Source organism: Copidosoma floridanum, unplaced genomic scaffold (genome assembly GCF_036245765.1).
Source record: "Copidosoma floridanum isolate Cflo_tuat_1 unplaced genomic scaffold, Cflo_Japanese_pri ptg000032l, whole genome shotgun sequence".
NCBI classification, from domain to species: Eukaryota; Metazoa; Arthropoda; class Insecta; order Hymenoptera; family Encyrtidae; genus Copidosoma; species Copidosoma floridanum.
Genome location: NW_028321909.1, coordinates 8,305,780 through 8,325,265, shown reverse-complemented (window position 1 = coordinate 8,325,265; position 19,486 = coordinate 8,305,780). Strand labels below are relative to the sequence as shown.

Sequence of the window (19,486 nt, the reverse complement as noted above, 5' to 3'; positions counted from 1 at the left end):
GTGACGTTTCCCAACCATTGAGTGCCAATAAACCAATGGGTACGAAGACGAATGAAACAATGTTTAAACCATGCATCTTCCGAGCCGAATGAAAGAAATTGAGCCCTTTTTGCGAGGGATGTTTTGTCTTTCAGGAAATTCAGCCACTCCACATAGACACATGACACAAAAGAACAAACGCGAAACATAAATTTAAAAAGATACACCAGAGCGAGGAAGTGGGAGGGGGGGGGGAATTTCACAGAAGCACGCGCCGAATGTAAAGTTGGAGCAAGAAGCTGCATTGAAGCGCGCAAAGTCGGACGGGCGGGCGGAATTGAAATTTCGCAGCAGATTTTTTACGGCCCTGCAATTCCATCTGCACCTCCCTCTGTCTCGTCCCTTTTTTTCACTCTCTCTCGTCTTTCCGCGCTGCGAGGCTCGTGTTTATGTTTCCCGTTCGGTTACCCGGGGACTCTGTTTCTCGTTTGATTTGTGCACACCGAAAATCGGTATCGATCGGCTCACGAGTTGGTGGGCGAGTGGAAAAGTTCTTGCTCTTTTTGCTTTTCCCCTCAGCACTCGCCTTACTCTTTTCCACGAGTTTTCGGCTCTTCGAGCTTTCAAAGCCGTTTCGAAACTCGGAACATTTCAGACTTTCCGGAACTGATCAAAGAGTTGTCAAGGTCGCGTCGTATATACTCAGCTTGAGTTGATAATTTTCTTTGTCCGGAAACTCTCTGCAATTGTTTGTCCTTATTTTCATCAGTTGCAATTAACAATGAGACACGATGTTTGACTCATTCCGCTAATTTTTATTTTCTGTTTCCTTTGCAGAACTTTACTACAGTGCCAATGATGGAGATATGCTGTCAAGATGGTGTCTACTCAACGTACATCGAGCCAGTGTCAGCTCAATATCAGGTAAGGGCCGTTTGGTATTGCATCCTTTCGTTTGCACGTGAGTTTACATTCTCCTGCAGGAAATGAAAAGCTGTTTCGGTTCATGAGACTAATAATTTTGTTTTGGGTTGGATATCCAACAACCACAATCGTCGACTGACATATTTTGATGTCATTGACATTGGCCACATGTAACGTTATTTTGATAGGTTTTTTTTTACAAACAAAAAAAAGCTACTATAATAATTCTCATTCAAAATTATTTAGTGACCCAAAAAACAGAGAAATTGACTAGCCTTTTATGCTGAACCAAATTTATTTGGCAAGACTGTGTTAATTTGATTTATTAATTTTTAGCTTTTAATAAAAACATTTGTGATATAAATAAAGTGAAACATTTCACTCAATAACTTTCCACATTTTACTTTACTTCTATTTACGCTCACGTTGGATGACAATACCTTGTTCGAAGATATTTACATGAATTTTATTTTCAACGTGATGCTCGAAATGAAAAAAAATTTCAAATGTAAAACAACCCAAATGCAACGAAGCCTCGCATCGGCATTTCAATCATCAGTTTATTAAAATGAGAAACCATCCCGGTTCATCTCGTTCTTCATCTCCGTAACCTTATCCCGTCTACAATTGTATACTCTCTGTTCTCGCTACCGTCTTCCCATCTCATTCAATTCGCTGCGGACACTACCCCACTCACTTTTTATTTTTTTTTCATTTTTTTTTTCCACTTTTCCCTCCTCCTTTTTCCAACCCTCTCGAAATGTTCAATTTATCCTTGCCTTGCTTCTTAGGATAAAAAAAATAAAATAAAAACACAAGTTGGAGCTCAGATCATCCTCGTTTGCACCGAAGATTCGGCTCGAGTTATAGATTTCCTTTTTCCTCAAAATTACAGGGTTGAATCGCAAGCACAACGTGAAGGAGAAAATAAAGGACGATATGTAAGGACGAGAAATCGTTTTCCAAGCCGAACAATGAGCCGCGATGTCTACTCTTTCGTCAGTCGTCTCCAGGGACCCTTTTCGTTTGCATCGTAGTGGATTGCCTAGGATTCCAACGAAATTGCACTTTTCATCGAGATTTTCTCCCTTTCTGTCAAAGGGGAAATGAAGTTTACACTTTACTGTGCTAATACAAGAGAAGTTTTTCTTTTTTTTTTTTTTTTTTTTTTAAATCTTCCGATTTATTATATAAAAGACATCTTTTGTATGGACTAAAGATTTAAAAAGTTTATACAAAAGTTGCACCAGCAAGAGAAGCTCAGCTTATTCGATGAGAGGTTGAGTAAGTGCTAAGCTTAAAATGGGACGAAATTAACAAAAATTTAGTTTTTCAGAGTTTTTTTTTTTTATTTTATTTTTTTTTCGATAAACACATGCTTGCTGAGTCTGAAAAGTACGAAATAATGATATCTCGTATTTGAATTGCGACTTTCTATAGACCTGTATTTATCATAATTCCTGAAGATGTTCCGATATTCGAAGATTATTGGTTATAAAATGTCGATACAGAATCAACGACTTAAAATTAATCGATATGGCAAACATCGATTAAACAGGTTTAAAAATTTATAACGTAATTAATAAACGTAACATAGTTTTTATTTTATAAAAAATTTGTTTTCAAGGTAGTTTGTCTTTTATTACGTTACGTAAGTTAGTTTTCAAGGGTTGATAATAAATTTTTAAAAGAAATTCTTTGAAGGAAGCTAAAGTGATAAAATTATTTTTCAGGAATTCCATGAGAAATTCTTTTATCTGTGAGATATTCCATCAGTTATAGAAAATATTCGTCCCGAAGGAACTGACGCTACATCCCAATAGTTAAATACTCGATACCCTTAGCGACGATGCTTCCGAAATTGGAGAGCACCAGCTCCTTACGGTAGTGCTGGTTCACACAAATAAACCCTGAGCTCTTCCAACGTTTCTATTTCGTTCCTTGTTGTCGTAAGTTTGTTTTGAAGATTTTGCACACGTAATCAATTGCGGTAGGACCAAACATCCGAGATATTTATTGAACATTGCTTCACGATATCTACCCGACCCTCTGAAACACCAACATTAAGTTATTAATCCACAACGCGGTACCTTCGTTTGCACAAATCCCTTGCAACTGCGTCACAATCCTCTATTTGAACTACCAACTCTCCCTTAGGAATCATACTGGTAATAAAACCCCCACAGTGGCACGACGCAAGGCATCAGCAAATAGCTATGTTCATCCTAAACAATCAACTACCCCTGGATGTAACAATTTTAAACTGTAAGATATGATTCTTTGCGTTGATTGCTAAATTTTCAAAAGACTTCTTGCATCTTTTTAATAAACACGAAAGAGTTAAAATTGAAAGAAATCAGCACACTGGCCGGGGATGATGAATTTTCATATTTTCCAGGAATTTTTCCTCGTCAACGCCATCACTCGCAATATCCACGGTGCAGCAGAAGCGATTCTTTAAAAAAAACCTTTATCCGCGCCCTAGCCGCCTTTTTTTCTTCAACACGCCCCGGTCAACCACAGAGTGCGTGGCACACAAAGAGCGAATACCGAAAGCGGTATGAAAAATTCACTCTTTGCTCGGCTTGTACAAGCAAAAGCTTCTTCGTTGACGTGTGTGTACGTATATCTCGTTTTCTCTTCGGCCGTGTTGGAAAAAAGAAAAAAAAACCCGAGTTTGCGGAACAATGGAAAAAGCAGCGGAAAAATATACAGGCGGCAACGGCTGCTCGCTGTCTTTGTGGGTGATGAGGGAATCGCCGTGTGTGCACGGACTGTGTGTTGATGAGTCTAAAAACGGCGAGGGGTCGATGACGAGCCGGCCGAGCGTGAAAATTGAACGGGAAAGCCAGCCTGTGTGGCTAGGCTTGTAGATACGGTTTGCCGAGCCAGCAGAGCTTTTTACATGTTGGTGATTTTTTCTTTTTTTCTTTTTTTTTTTCCCCAAGACAATAATAATAAGCTTATTGACGAACGCGTCGGATACAGTGTCAAACTAAAATTAAACTGCTTAGGGAGCCAAAGTCGCGTCCGAGTAACGGTGGGTTGGATTCGTCTCACGACTCCCACCGCATCGGAGTGGAATCCTAAGACTCTTTTCTCCGGAGGACTGATACCCTTTTCATCGATCCTAAGAAGCGGGAATGGTGCATCCTTCATCGACGGATTATTCTGTCTGACTCTCTTTTTTTTTCTTTTTTTTTTTTTTTTTGCATTGTATACTACCTCGGCAGATGTAGGCTTTCATTAATGGATTTTTATTGAGCTTTTTCAAATTTGAAGAGTCTGAGCGTTGTCTCTTTTAGAATAAAGTGGAAATTGGATTTCGAGATGGTGCCGGAGAGCGGAAGAGATGCGATTATTTATTTCGATTTGCGTGACAATGCAGGACGGACGAGGCTTGCGGCTCGGAGGCGCTGGTGCAAATGGAAGCGGCTCTGGTGAATTTGTGAAGCCAGTGAATGAGTTTGCATACCCTTTATTCGCGCTTGGATTTCTTTTTTCATTGCGCTGGAACAGCAAAACGACCGAGTTCCTCGGGATTGAGGGTTGCGGTGTTTTTTTTTTTTTTTTTTTTTTATATGTTTTAAATTACGCAATCAGTAGCCCCAAAATCAGATGTGAAGATCACTTTTTTTACTCAACAGAGAGAGAGAGAGAGAGAGAGAGAGAGCAATTCTGGTGCAATGTACGAAAAATTAGTATAAATTATTACAGGGCACATAAGAACAGATGTGTCAGTGTACGCTTTGTCATTTTCTTCTGATTTTTAGAAATCATATTGATAGATTTAATGATTTTCACGAAAAATTTGGTGCCACAAATAAACTGAAAACTCCCAGCGAAGACGCTTTTTATGCGATTCGATCCAAAAATTTGACACACAATGAACTCACTCCACCGTAAAACGCTGGTACTATTTTTCACGTTTCAATAAGCTCCTCAAAACTTGGCGAATTGTAATAGCAGAAACACGATACGCTTGGCAAAACTTTCCTTGGGAAGCAATATTCACCGGAAGAAATAAATGAAACCCCTTGAGCTCATTTCGCTTCAACTACCGGGGAATAATGCGAAATACAAAAGCTCCGGCACCTGGACGACGAAATTACGAACGAACAAGGACTTAAACCCCGTCTGAAGGGGAAAGGCAATATCAAAATTTACGAAGGCAATTGCATCCAACTTGTTGTTTATCTATATTTCAATCATATTGCGCAATACTTTGAGTACCCCCTCCTCTGCGAACCAAAACGGTCCCCAACCCCCATCGACAACCGGTACCCTGTCATCACCAGATCGGCTTCCACTTCGTAACATACAACGCGTGCACAGGAGGGGGCACAAGTATTTATCGCTCAGCTTTTTGGTCACGTTCGGTCGCTCGTCACTTCACCTGACTATGGTCGGGTCGCCTCCCATGGAAGGAGCTACGTATAGCACCCAATCTCGCCTGGGTGTATTCCCTCTCGGGGCTTCCCGTCTCGCCCCAACTTCTGCCTCGCGAAGCTGTTTCTTGCTCCCGTTCAATGCCCCGGAAGTAAATTATACACCAGACGAGCATACGCTTCGCAGTATGATACGATAAAGTCAACGCCAGCTGCCGAGATTGCACTTCGTACGAGAGGGCCTGGGGTGCGTTTATTGTCTTGCTGCCCTGTGGAGGGAATGTCTTGTTTTTATCAACATGGTGGGTCGACTATTAAGGCATGCTTGCTTACGTAAAAAAAAAATTAGATGACCTTTCAGGCTTTACTTGTGTTGCTCAATATGTTTGTGTAGGGCATAATATTGTTTTTTAACGAAATTAACGATATTTTGAATGGAAGTCGTTGGATTGATGACGCGCTCCATCGACTGAACTGACACGGCAGCTAACCAGTACTGGAGCAACAATGACTGGTTTCTTAATTTTAAGCGTTAAACATTCCATCCGAATTCATACGAGGTTGTTTAGTTCCTTTCTCTTTTATATCAAAAGCTTACGTGAAAAGTTTTAAGTTTCAAATGTAACGGAATCCATAACGTTTCGGGAACTCATGTTCGAACAGTTCTCGACGTGCACGCGTACGAATTCCTTTTCCTTTGTCGAGAAACTGTCCGCAAATTCAATACCACGTGTTACCAATTGCATTATACAACTGTAAAAAAAGTTGCAGGATCTGAAAATATTTACAATGCAAAATAATATTTGCACACCTCTTACAAATACTAACAGAAATATGAAGCAACACTACATAAATATCAGAAACATTTACGGACAATCATTTCTCATTACTGGAGTGACAGCTATTCTGGATACTACAGTTATTCTCTTGACGGCTTGGCGCTGTTGTTGTCGTATACCTAGGGACAGCTGCTCTTTCAATTTTCGAGAGCAGTTCTCCCAACTAAATGTAGTGAGAGAACAGCGCTCCTCACACTCTGTATGGCAGACGCGCTACGTAGAGGAGAGAAGTTTCCTAACTTCCTCTTTATACGTGTACAAATGTATATCACTGCAATTAATTATCATGTATATAAATCATACCAGTTTTGTAACTACTGTAGTTAAATATCGCGTTTATAAGGGCAAATTTGAAACTAGGGTCGTCAATTGTTCTACATGTGGTGAAAATAAAAGTTTTTGATGGTAAACATATAATACAGGTACATTTAATAATTGACCTTCACTGTGAGCTCATATTTAACATCAGTTTAAAAGGAAGTTGTGCAGAAAAATAAGAAAAAATAATTTACATTGCTTCATATGGTATTCGGAAGTTTGATAAAAGCAGAGTCCACAGTCACACAGAGATATTTGTACAAACATAAAAAAATTGACTTACGGCTTCTATGCTACGTGCACTGAAAGAAAGCGTCCGTTGTAAAATTGTTTTAGCAATATCAATTAAATATGTCAACTAGTTTTCACGATCTAGTCATCAGAGCCCATATTTAAATTGATTTCCAAGTCATTATAGTACATGGTCAATTCGTTATCCTGTAAAAAGTATAGTTTGGTGAAATAATTACTGTATAATCAATTTTCATAAAGTTAAAACAATCTTTTAAGTGCAGCAGATATAAATGTGTATATTTTTCAATACATTACCTATATAAATACAGTTGCCAACCTAAAAAGTTGTGGATTAAAATATGGCACTTAAAATGACAGATATTAGCCACTCTGCACTGAGAGAAAAAATAAATAAGAATTACTGTGCTAGAATGGTAATTTGATACTCTTCGATCGTCCAGAATAATTTTTAATGTTTAGAACAGTGATTTTTGTTGTAAGTACAGTCATTTTCACTGCTTGTACTACAGAAATTACTGTCCAGAATATGGTAAAAATTAGGTAGGCCAAAGTAAAAAGTCCCTAGACGACGGAATGACACCAGATTACCATTCTAGCAGAGTAATTTTTGTTAAATTTTTCTCTCAGTGTGTGGCTACTAAATGTTTTGACAAAACGTTTTATGCCCTGGTCAATATTTCGCAAGTATTAGTATTTGGCTGTCGATACGTATCAAATAACACATTATAATAGATGCAGCGCTTTATTCGCTGATTCGTTTATTTATGCATACAACATGCTATCATTATTATCGACTCGCATCCGATAATAATGGCAAATTCATGTGATATACTCTGTCGACTATAGCCCTACACATTGGCATAGCGCTTGGAGGAGACTGGGAAAAAATTCGCAGTGAAGTGAAGTCGTGTTGCCGTAGCGGGAGTCATACTAAACATTGATATGTTATATTAGTTATTAAGCAACGCGATTCTTATAAATGAACCCCTCCACAGGAGTAGAAATACTTTAAGATTTCAGTTTACAATTTTTGATGTCAATATAGCAAGTTTCAGGAGTTATTTCAGCGTTTGTCGGCGTTATACGAGTGGAGATGATTTGGGAGCCCTTTTATGGTTTAGTGAGAGTTTCCGCTGCTGAGATGTGTCGGTTCGAAAGTTGGCGTCTTGCCCTCAGGGCGAGTTATTCACTAGTCGTGCCGAAAAAGATGTTTGAACACGACATTTTTCCCTCTGGCCTCAAAAGTGATTGTATCATGAGGTAAATGCACCCACAATATGATTGTAATGCATTGTAAAAATTATCAATGGGAATGTCGGTATTTGTATGTAAAAATTTGCGCTCTTTCTACTCCAATTCTGACCAAAGTCTAAGCCAAAAGTAATGCATTACGCATTAGGCCTCGACAAACAATCCTGTGTCGTTCGATGGGATAACAACTATATACTACATAAGTAAGCATTGGCCGACCTATCCTGTACACCTTCATGTCACGACTCGTATAATTTTTGAAGGCATTGTGAGATGTGCATTTTTTTTAAATCATAAATGTTGGTATAGAAAATCATATATTACGTAGAGACAAAAAATAATAACCGTGTTTGCGAGCTGTATATGAGTTTTTTAAATCTCAAAGTATCCTTTTCGACCACATCGATGATAAAAGTGTCTCTTTTTCACATTTCAAGGCAACTGATTGCCACCAAACTTGGTTTTCCATCCACTGTTGGGCTAATACATTATACACGTCTCACGGCATGAGTAACAAAAAACGTTTCTTCGCCACAATATACTTATCAACGATAATAATGCTGTCAACTTTAAAGTGGTAAACTATTTTAGATGGCCCAACGTAGCTCAAATGGAAGCTGGGGATTTTTAGCAAATACCCATCATATCTCATTTTGAGCTTTTTACATGGCTCATCTTTCAACCCCTATACTTTTTTATGGGTGGGACTAAATTAAATAACGTTTTTTTTTTTTTAACCTGTACGACTTGCTCCCACTTTTCATTCAAATACACCAATTTTTTATCAGTCAGTTACAACGAAATCATTCACATGAATATAGATTTTCTCGTCCGAGGATTCCCACAATGAAACTTCCTTTGAAACATAAGTATGGCATTAAAATAATTCAAACTAGATGTCATGATTGTTTTTGTATGTAATTAAATTTTATGGATGTATGTTTGGTTTTAAAAATATGCAAATTGATCCATCAAAGATTCGGCCAAACAAAACGCAAGCCATGTTCAATCTAGCACCCCATTTCCGAAAGCAATCCATGCACAAGGACGTTTTTCTTCAACTGATCGTTATCCATACGAAAGAGATTTCCAGCACAAGAAGTATAATTCACAGAGCCAAACTAATGTTTTGATGGACGTAAAGTTCCGTGGACACGTTTATTTAAGTACTCGCGTTCGATATTTCGTGAACAGAGACCACTCCACAGATGTGGGTACATTCATCCCTCACTCTCACGTGCACCGGTGTAAACAGAACCCCAGCTAAGTCAATGCAGCTGGTTGATGCAAAAACAGCTTGCACGGAGCTCCAGTCTTGCTCGGGTGTCAACATTGAAGTCACAACCTGTTTCAATCGAAAAGAAAAGGAACGAATAGGCAAAACCCAACAATATCGTCCCAGAGTAGAAAAAAAAAGTGGGACGGGGGGGAGGGAATCAACGAGAGTCCTTCACACGCAACCCCGTCCTTTCTCCTCTCCGCCAGCTATAGACGACCTACCCGTGCACGAGTCGTAACGGAGAGCGCACCCCTTTTCCAGGCGAATTCAATGCAGCACACGTCGACGGGCCACATAATACGGAGGGAAACTTGCCGGGCTCCCGGAAAGTTAAGCGCGGAACCACGGGGGATAAATGGGGGAAGTCCTGGTGACGGTGGGACGGGGAAAACTCGCAGAATCAATCCGACCAACGAGTATAGCGCGAGGGAAACTGGAGCGCCTTGATTACGGAACGGGGGACTGATGGGGCGCGCAACTCGAAACGAAGAGGTGGTTGATGAGCCGGGGCTCGGCTTTTTGTCTTTTTCTCGGGGGATACGTGACTTCGGGGCTGGTGGTTGACTTTGCTCCGTTTGCTGGATGGTGCTTCGTTTGAGTCCCAACGCTGGCCCGTGGGTTCGTGAATTTCAACGAGGATGGAAAATACCGTTCTACCTGTCCATGGACTATTTGCTCCTGCTCTGTGGAAATTTTCCTCGTGGTGCTTCTATTTTGCTTTTTTATTGGTTATTTATCATTGTTACACTAGCATGAAGACTCGAATTGTTTTTGAGGATTGAGTGGGTGCCCTTTTTTTTAAAAAAAGTAACTTTGCTTTGGTTCGACTTTGGAAGAGTATCGCCAGAGAGTGGTATTTGATTTTCTTACCAAACTGCTTAGGCAAAAGAAGAGAAAGGAAGTATTCATTCGCAACTGACTTTTCTCTTCGTTATTCCATTTAGTCTTGGAAGTTTGAAAAGTATCCAGTACCAAATGTTTGTGATACTTATCTTTTTTTTTAACAACAATACACTTCAATAAAGATACCAGTCTGAATAATAATAATTCAAGTACTGTTGGAAATTGTTATTTGTAAAATATAATTACATAAATGGAAGCACAAGGTTTCATATTTCTCTGATTTTTAAGCCATGCATTTTCTTTTGTACTTCAGAGATGTGCACATGCGGTGTAAAATTTTAATAAAATTAATAATGAAAGGTGAACAGTTGACGTAGCCAGTAGTGAAACGCAACCAAAACATCTCACAGTACAATATTTTCTCTTTTCACGTCCTTTGATTTTATGTATTTGCGTGCATTGTTATTTGATACATGTTTTGATGTGCGTGTCTAAAAATACAAAAACTTTACGAAAAAATGTGGAAACGGAGAGGGGTGTTCATTCTTTTTTATTTTTGTATTGTTTTCTGGCTCAGAATATTCATTTTATAAGCCAAGAGAGTAAAATTTATGTTATCTTTATTATTTTTAACAATGAAATAAAAATCCACCACGTAGATAATTGTTTTTCCGTTCTTGTCGAGCAATAGGTAAAACTAATGGCGGCACACGTCAGTTTGAGTATCGGACGGAACGTATACACCACTCCTTGGGATCCCAATTTTTTTGAATCCATTAAAAAATACCACACATCGATGTACGCTCGGTGTTTTGCTGTGATGCAGTATTTTTAATGAACGAAGAGTATAAAATTGACTGCGAACCAAAATGTCACACTCTCCCTTTTTCCGGTTCCAGGGGCTATTCGTTCGACTGACAATCCAAGCCCAAACTTCTTTTCTAATTCACCAAATTACCTTTAAATCAGTAGTTAGTTTACATTAATTATGTTCTTGTTGTTAGAGAAGTTCAATGGAGGGTGCTAAGGTGCTGGTCCTTTCCTCAAGTAAATAATTTCTGACGGTAGATGATATACATCGTTTTAATTGTAAAAGAGAAATGTATATTCAACAGTTGGTTAAAAAATAAGTTAAAAAATCACGGAAAATGCTCCTAATAATAAACTAATGATTGTTGGCGCACATAGTTTATAAAAAACATCATTCTCTATTTCTTGAAATAGCGCATATTTTGATCATCTTTTTTTTATTTTTAACGTTTTAGATGAAAATTTTCATCTAATCAAAAAGCCTATTTAAATACAATCGACTACTGACCAAAATTCCTTGACCTTTTGACTTTTTAGTTTAAATGCAAGGGACTCACTTGACCTTGTATTTATTAAAAATCTAGAAAACTTGCTGTTCATGTTGGCTTCGACCAATTTCACTACAATAGTTTATACTTTTCGTTTCAGACGAACCATACTGTAAAAATACAAAATTGTGATTTTTAACGCATTCTTCTACGGTATTATAAGGACCTCGTTAAGGACATAAGCTCCTAATACCTCAACTGTAATCAATTATAAGATTCTGAAAAATTTGTTTTCTCCACAAAGCGCTTCATTCCAGGTACGAGTTTTCTCAATATTTGGCGATGGTCTAAAATAAAACATAACTTAATCACACATTGTGCCTATCTGTACATTAACAGGCCACTTTCGGTATCTTTTTTGTCCCCAACTAAAAATACGATGAATACACCGATTCTTTATCCTTCACACATTGACTGATTAACAGTATGATTAACTGTAGCTTCAAGTTCAAGGCAATATAGAAATTAATGTAGATGGTTAGCACATCCATAAATACGAAGACACTACAGAAAAAAGATCGTATATACTATTAGAGCAGCGGAAAGAAAACTAGCACGGCTAAAAAATTGTGAGATGCCTTCAATGTTACCAGAAAAAAAAATTGCCCAACTTACTAGCAATGGCTGCAGAAGGTACGAACTACCTACAATAATCGCATATCGTGGCTTGGAAGGAAGAAGGCCTTATTTCAGATTTTTTCTAAGAAAGCTCTTATTTCAATAAGAAAAAGGCCTACTTCAGCTTAACGCCTACAATATAATTTTTAATGGCACTGATTTTTGCCTAATTACAAAAAAAGCTTTTTTTTAATGCTTTATACCATCTTGAATAAATAAGAGAGGCTTGCTGTCATCACCTATTAAAAAAAACTTAATTTGTTTGTCATTTACAATTGTTTGCTTTCTGTGCTACGTATATCATCGTAAGATAGTTAAGATCGTTCGTTCTAGAACATGAATTTCCTACAAAGTAGCAACGATAAAATTAATTCAATGATTTGAAATGGTTAATTTAAATTTATTAGTCAAATACACGAAAATGAGTAAAATTATTACATTGTCTTTTGATATTTATATGCAGTTTGGATTTTTATGAAGAGAAAAAAATCTCTTGAGAGGTCAGTAACTTTTTTGAACTTATTCAGTGTATCATATAAATAAATTATAGTTAATGAGTACAAAAAATTGTGGGATATAAATTACAGAGGCTAAAGAGCACTTGCGGTAAATGTAAGGGTGTAAAAAAAAAAATACCGATTCTTACTTTAAGTAATCAATATCCTAATTACTCAATATCAATAAAAAAATAATTAAAAAAAAATTTGAATTAATAATTAACTACACCATAAAAAAAGAGTTAGTAAGAATCTATTAATTGATATGTTTTATTATTGTTTAGTCAAATTCCTTCAATTAATAGAGAATCAAACAGAACGCTTGGCTTGAAGGCGTCTATATGTATCGATCAGTTATTATACGAAGGCACGAAAATGACCACCGCAATCCATTCTCTCCTCGTGCCTAATCATCCGAAATAACTTTATTTTTACACCTTGCCATAATAACTTGCAAAATGGTTGAATTTTATGAGATCAGATGATCAATAGTTTTTAAAAAATACACACAGTGCTGTGAAAGAAACAAATTTAATAAACTGGTTTTACTCCTGGATGTCGGTTGAAAAAATGATCGTTAAAGGTTCAAAAGCGTGTGACTTTAAAATAATTGTTTTATGTTATAGATCTCACTTTTCTAACACAACAAAAAAATGATGAGGAAGAATGACCACATTTTCACTAAGGCAGAACCAGTTAGATGTAGACTTTTTAACATTTGGTGTGCTTCATTTCCACACTAAATACTGATTAAATTACTGCACTCAAGTGTACAAATTTTTTTTTTTTATTTTTTTTTTTTTATTTCAGAGCATTTATTTCGCGCACGACTTTGAAAATTATTACACGCAGTCTGCCGTCAGAATTAGAAAAACTTTTAAAAATCCAATCACAATATACTTACTGTTAAGAACTGCATGAAAGCTTAACTCAACTACCAAAGTATCTTCAATACATGACTAATATTTATACGGAAGACATAAATATATGGAAGAAGCATATTTTAATAAGATCTAGTATTGATAGAAAATCAGAGAACGATATGGACACAATATAACAGGAAGTGGAAGAAAAAAGAGATGCAAATAATAATTTCTATTGACGTAATTTCCTGCTAAAGCTCAATTTTCACTGATTGGCAGATGACAGATCACGTAAAAGACACATTGTCAAAATCTCGAAAATTGAAAAAGAACAAGTGAGGAATGGATGGGAATTATAAGAATCATATAAATTATACATTTAGAAACCAGTTGTATCCCTAAAATAGATGACCAAATCGTACAAAAATAAGTGTTCATATCGAAATTCTAATTGAATTTTAATAAAAAGGCGTTGAGAAAATGCTTCACTTTACTTTGCTTAGAATGAAGAGGAGGGATATTTTATTCACTGATATGATGCACAAGAGAGCCAGTATATATATTGGGCTACGAACGTCAGTGAGACGGTAGTTATTGACTAAATAGCAAAATTAACCAGAAGTCAATTTTACGCAGCTGTAAAATGGGTCCAATTGTAAAAACAAATTTTTTAGTAGTATTTCTATTAGTGCTCAGTATGGTTATAGGCAGTGGTAAGTTGTTTTATGGCTTACGAAGTTTAATTGTTAGTATATTTATAATCAAATTAAAGTTTTTTTTCGAAAAAAATTCTCACATAAGAAGGATTAGTTTTAAAATATGCAATCATTAATTTACTAACATGTTGGAGCAAAGAAAAGTCTTAACGAATCGTTCAAGCTTAACAATTCAGTCTAAAATTATTTCTGAAAGAATTATTACGCTTGAAAAATTTTACGATTATTTTGAATTTTTTTTCACTAGATTCTGTGAGTGGTGAGTTTTGAGTTGTAAGGATATAATAATAATAAATACTACCATAATTAGTCAAAATCCGCAGAAAATATCAGACGCTCAAGAGAAAATTGCACAAAAATTGTTTTTTACAAATTATAAATCAATTTTGTCCAATAAACACTACAGTAAATAATTGGCAGACTGTAAATCTAGTTGATATTAAAAAACTGAAGTATAAAAGACTAAACTGATTTTTCTTTGTTACACAGCCCTTATTAGAGACATAATGACACGTAAATAAAGCTAAGTAAGGATAAAGATATATTTTTTAATTTCGGACTACATAAATTATGTATACTAATTATTAATAATTAAATACAATGTTTTTAAGTAAGCGTTATAAGACTTTCCAATTTAATATTACATTTTGAACAGAAAAATTAAAATTAAAATTAACTGTTAAAATGCAATTTGATAAAACTATTCGTTCTCTTGTTTTTCTTATATTTATTCGCACTTTGCCTGTCCATCGAGCACAATCTTTTTTTAAATTAAATGACACCTACCTTGATGGTGTCTCATCTATCTTGGACTATTTTTTCCTCATCAAAACATTTTTTATCTCGTTTTTCCACCTCCTGTTACCATTCCTCGTATTTTCTCGACTTGAAAGCCCCTTTCATTCTTACTCGTAAGAGAGTATTATACGTTAGCTAAATAAATATAGGTGTGGTACCTGTCCTAACTTATAAAACTCCTAGTCTACTAGTTTAAACGATAAAACCAATTAAAAGACATTTAAAATACACTTAAAATAACAAAGCCTAAGTTTATTGCTCCAGCACTATCTAATCAAGTCCTATTTTCATAAATTTTTATACGGTTGAATCGATATTTCATGAATAAATAATTGAAAATATTTGTTTAAATTTAATAAATCATCTTGAATAACATTTCACGTCTAATTTCCTTTAGATACAATAACTTGAAATAAACTACTAATTACCTTTGGAAGATATTATATAGTATGCAGTGGTCTGATTTAGTTCTTGATTATATGGAATACCATTCGAAAGAGCTTGATCATCACGAGAATAAATGTATCGCAGGTGTTGTTTTACTAACGGTTGAAAAAAAACAAATATAGACATTTAAATGAAACTGTAACATGACAATCAGTTTCTAACAGTATTCCGTGTATCGAAAGAGTGAATCAGATCCCAGTGACTTGTGTATTGCAAAAATTTTTTGACATTACATGATTTTATCGAGTACTGGACGGTTTTTATTTCTTAGGAGTAGAATATTGTACTATAAATTCCTTTGAGATGATATGATACAACGTAGACTAAGTTAAAATATTATTCATAGAAAATAACACCTACAGCAAAAGTTAATAGAATTTGAAAAGAGTTTTTGATGTGATGTACAATATACAGGAAAAGAAAATTTTCGATCGCAAATATTAACCAATTTTTATTAAAGCATTAAACAATTAAATGGAAAGTTGAATGTTACGATTTAAAAAATTATCCTAGAAATACTATTCGTTTAAAAAACTGTTAGATTTTATTTCATAAGAAAATTAACACAACTGAGAAAATTATCATAAGAAACGCCGTATCACCAACAGAAAATAAAATAAAAATCTTGTTTTATATTTTATCAAACATAACACACTGACCCATTTTTTCATCTTACTATTCTACTAAAAAATAATATACAAGCCATCAAATGAAATTTTCATGTTTAATAAGACACTTCAGACAATAGTTTAAATTTTGCAAATTTTTTTCACAGTGATGTCGGAAGATGATTTACGCTCAGTACCTAGTTTGCAGTCATGTAATTATGATGATTACACCAACTGTATAAAATATTGTTTGGAAACAAAACTGGCCAGTTTTTGTAGTCTGTTGATGATAAAGAAATATGGTCTTGGAGGTGTCACTGATTACGATATTCGTCCCATTTGCAAATGTTATTAGTATACTTATTAATCTGTTTTCAACACCTCAATGGTTACAAATAATGTTATACGTGTAAACTTAAATAAATTTTTATTTCATGAATTATTTCACATAAGAGTTTTTTCTCCCTGCAACTAGAGCTCCGTAATATCGAGACGATATGGTAACTAAAAAAATATTGACACTTATAAAATTCGTGTGATATCAGGATTTTTTTTGGTAGTTTATAAGTTGTAACAAGAGCTTCCGTGGCTTAGTGGTTAGTCTCCTAGCTAAGGAAACTCCAGGGGTTGTGAGTTTAAATCCTGGCTAAAAGTATCCATAAAAAAGGTTGTTTATAATGCTTTTTACAATATAACTCCAACATGAACATACTTAGTTTTTTTAGTCACTGTTAGTTACATAATTTTTCAAGCTATTTCAACAAATCTAGTGCTAATGATGATTTTCAGAGTTAAGTTAACACTATTAAAATCATAAATCTCAAATTATCGTTGCCGCTTATTTTAAATGCTATTTTGTTGAATTATTTAATTTTGCAATAATAACTTGAGAATTTTTATTTTTTTTAGAAGACAAAAATTCTGTAAAATTCACAAAAACACTGTCAATCATTTATGCAAAAAGTTAAGGGGACAATAAAATAGCACGCAATAAATTTTTTTGATTATTTAACTGATGTTAATCAAACTTTAGATTTTCAAAATATTTCCTTTTTTTTAATAAAGAAATCAATAATGGATACGTTTGTTTCTTCTAATAGAATGTTTATTCATCATAAACTAAATTTTTTCTTTCGTTTCTAAAAAAAAAAAAAAAAAAAAAAAAAAAAAGCACTGATTCAGAGTAAAAGCAAACATTTTTAGGATGTTCTACTTTAAGGTTTGGATTAAAAATTTAACACACTAAATAAAATAAAATAAAATAAGTGGATTCGTTAGCTATAAACTCTCATTGATGGATCGCAAGTTTCTTTAACAATACACCAATTGAAGAAATGTAACATTTAAAAAAACAAGATATACGTGAATCCTTACTTGGAAAAAAAAAAAAAAATACACAAAAAAAAAAAAAAAAGGTTTCACAATGTTTCATAATTCGAGGAAAAGCAAAAAAGGTAATAGTGCGTTGATAGAAAAAAAAAAAAAAAAAAAAAAAAAAAAAGACGAATGAAGGGGAGAAAAAAGATGCCAAAGACATAAGCAATAACACGCGAAAAAAAGTTTTTATTTTTTTTACGCAGTAAACATGAAAAAGTAGCGACGACTGCTAAAGAAATCGTAGTTGTAGATTCGCACGTGCGCAAGCTGTTGTTAAAGTGACTCCAGAGAGAGGGAGGAAGAAACGGAGGGTAAGGGAAAGTTGAGTGCGGATAAGGAGCGCAAGGAAGGAAGGAAGGAGCACCCAGCAAGTTTCTCTGAAGGCGTTTTACGAAAATTCTCTTATCGAGCTTTATATGGAGTCGAATCAAGCCGTTTGTTTCAGTTTCAGCCGAAGGGGGGAGCGAGGACCGGAGGCTCAAATTTATGTAATGTTCGACTGGGGAGTGATAAAGGGTGTATTTTAACAGAGTTGCTTTTGAAGCCGTAGCTGGGATTTCTTGGGATATTTTTTGGAGCTCCAGTCATTGTGGCACTTATTTTCATTATTTTGCCTACATACGTACATGGTTGCTACAGTTTATCTTTTTATTTTTCAATCATCGTACAATTGTTTTTTAAATTTTAATTGATCAGTTAATGTCAATCAACCTCGATGGGATTTAAATTTTTTAATTTTAAAAGATTTTTTAACCTCTATTGACGATTGAAGACAAAAAATATTGCATAAATAAACAAAATAACTAGAAGTTCGAGAAAAGGATTAAAAGTTAACGTATGAACAATCAAAATATCATATCCAACACTGGCTTTTAATGTATTTCGTATTCGCGACCAAATTAATGTTCATCATTTTGAAAATAACAGCTCCTTTATCCATACGATATTCAATGGCCGTCTTCGTCTCTCTGAAGTAAATCACAATACAGTCAGCATTTGAGAAACATTTCGTTCAACCAATCCATCTCATAGTGTTTTCAAATTTCTAAATTTTATCTTTACCTATATCTTTATAAGTTTGACTAATAGGGTTATACACAATGTAACGGTGTAACCATGGTATTATTCATAAATGTTACTCATTTTCTCCAAAAATTTCATTATTAATATACAGAGAACAGTTAGTCAAATTTATTTTTCTGGTAGAATTACTATATATTCATTAGGAGTAAAATCTATTGCTGATTAACATACTTTAGCAGCTAATAAAATTCATAGATTTCATGTGTCATTCAAACTGTTTTCATCACACAATTAGTCAACTTGTTAACCAATTAAACCGTACAAAACTCGCAATTTTTAACCGTTTGTCTGACGGTGCATCGTAATGCACCCGAAATAATTTCAATGTATGATTAGCTCCTCATTAAATCACGCATACGAATTTTCTCCCATTTGTAGTCGATTGTCGATTATCCTACTATTGATTCCCATAATAAAGGATGAAACACAGTGTCACCGGTCGTTGGCAATTCCGCGTTCGAAAATCCATGCAAACACAAATGCCAATTAATTGGCCTGTATTATTCACTAACTCGACTTTATCAAACACTCGCACGTCAATTCCATAATTAAAATCACCCGACGAACGTTGTAACAGCGCGTCCGAGAGAGACCCGACATTTTAGGGAAACCGTCCCCAAACAACGCGACATCCGTTCCGTCGGCAAAATGCGTCGCGTCCGTCATTAACGATTCCATCAAACACGTGCGTAGCTCATCGGCTAGTTTGCTCTTCCGGATTGTAAAAAATTAAGTTAGCTCGAGCACTCGCGGGGATGCGCGCAAATATAAACTGGGCTGTATTGTTCCGACTGGTACGTTTGATACACGTTTGATCGACAACGCAGTTGCCAATTTATTTTCAGCATTGTTTAATCTTTGGGACATCAGTGATTGGTATACGATTGTTATTTGGATGAAGCGCGTTTTGAGCTGTGGTCAATACAAAGTTTTCAAAATTCATCCGAAAGTGATGGATTAATATGAATTTGACATTCGAACCGATTCGTTGAACAAAGGATTCAAAGGCAAATGCAAAGATACAGTTTCCTGGAGGATTATATTC

General features: G+C 35.3%; 1 protein-coding gene across 1 annotated transcript in view; it reads left to right on the top strand.

Moving 5' to 3' along the window:
* Positions 1–760: 760 nt before the first annotated feature.
* Positions 761–19,486, top strand: part of Dop1 (dopamine receptor, D1) — a 136,323-nt gene continuing 117,597 nt past the window's right edge. Inside the window, exons 1-2 of the mRNA XM_089597277.1 lie at positions 761–772; positions 817–903. Coding sequence (XP_089453403.1) covers positions 761–772; positions 817–903 — 99 coding nt within the window. The remainder of the gene's footprint in view (positions 773–816; positions 904–19,486) is intronic.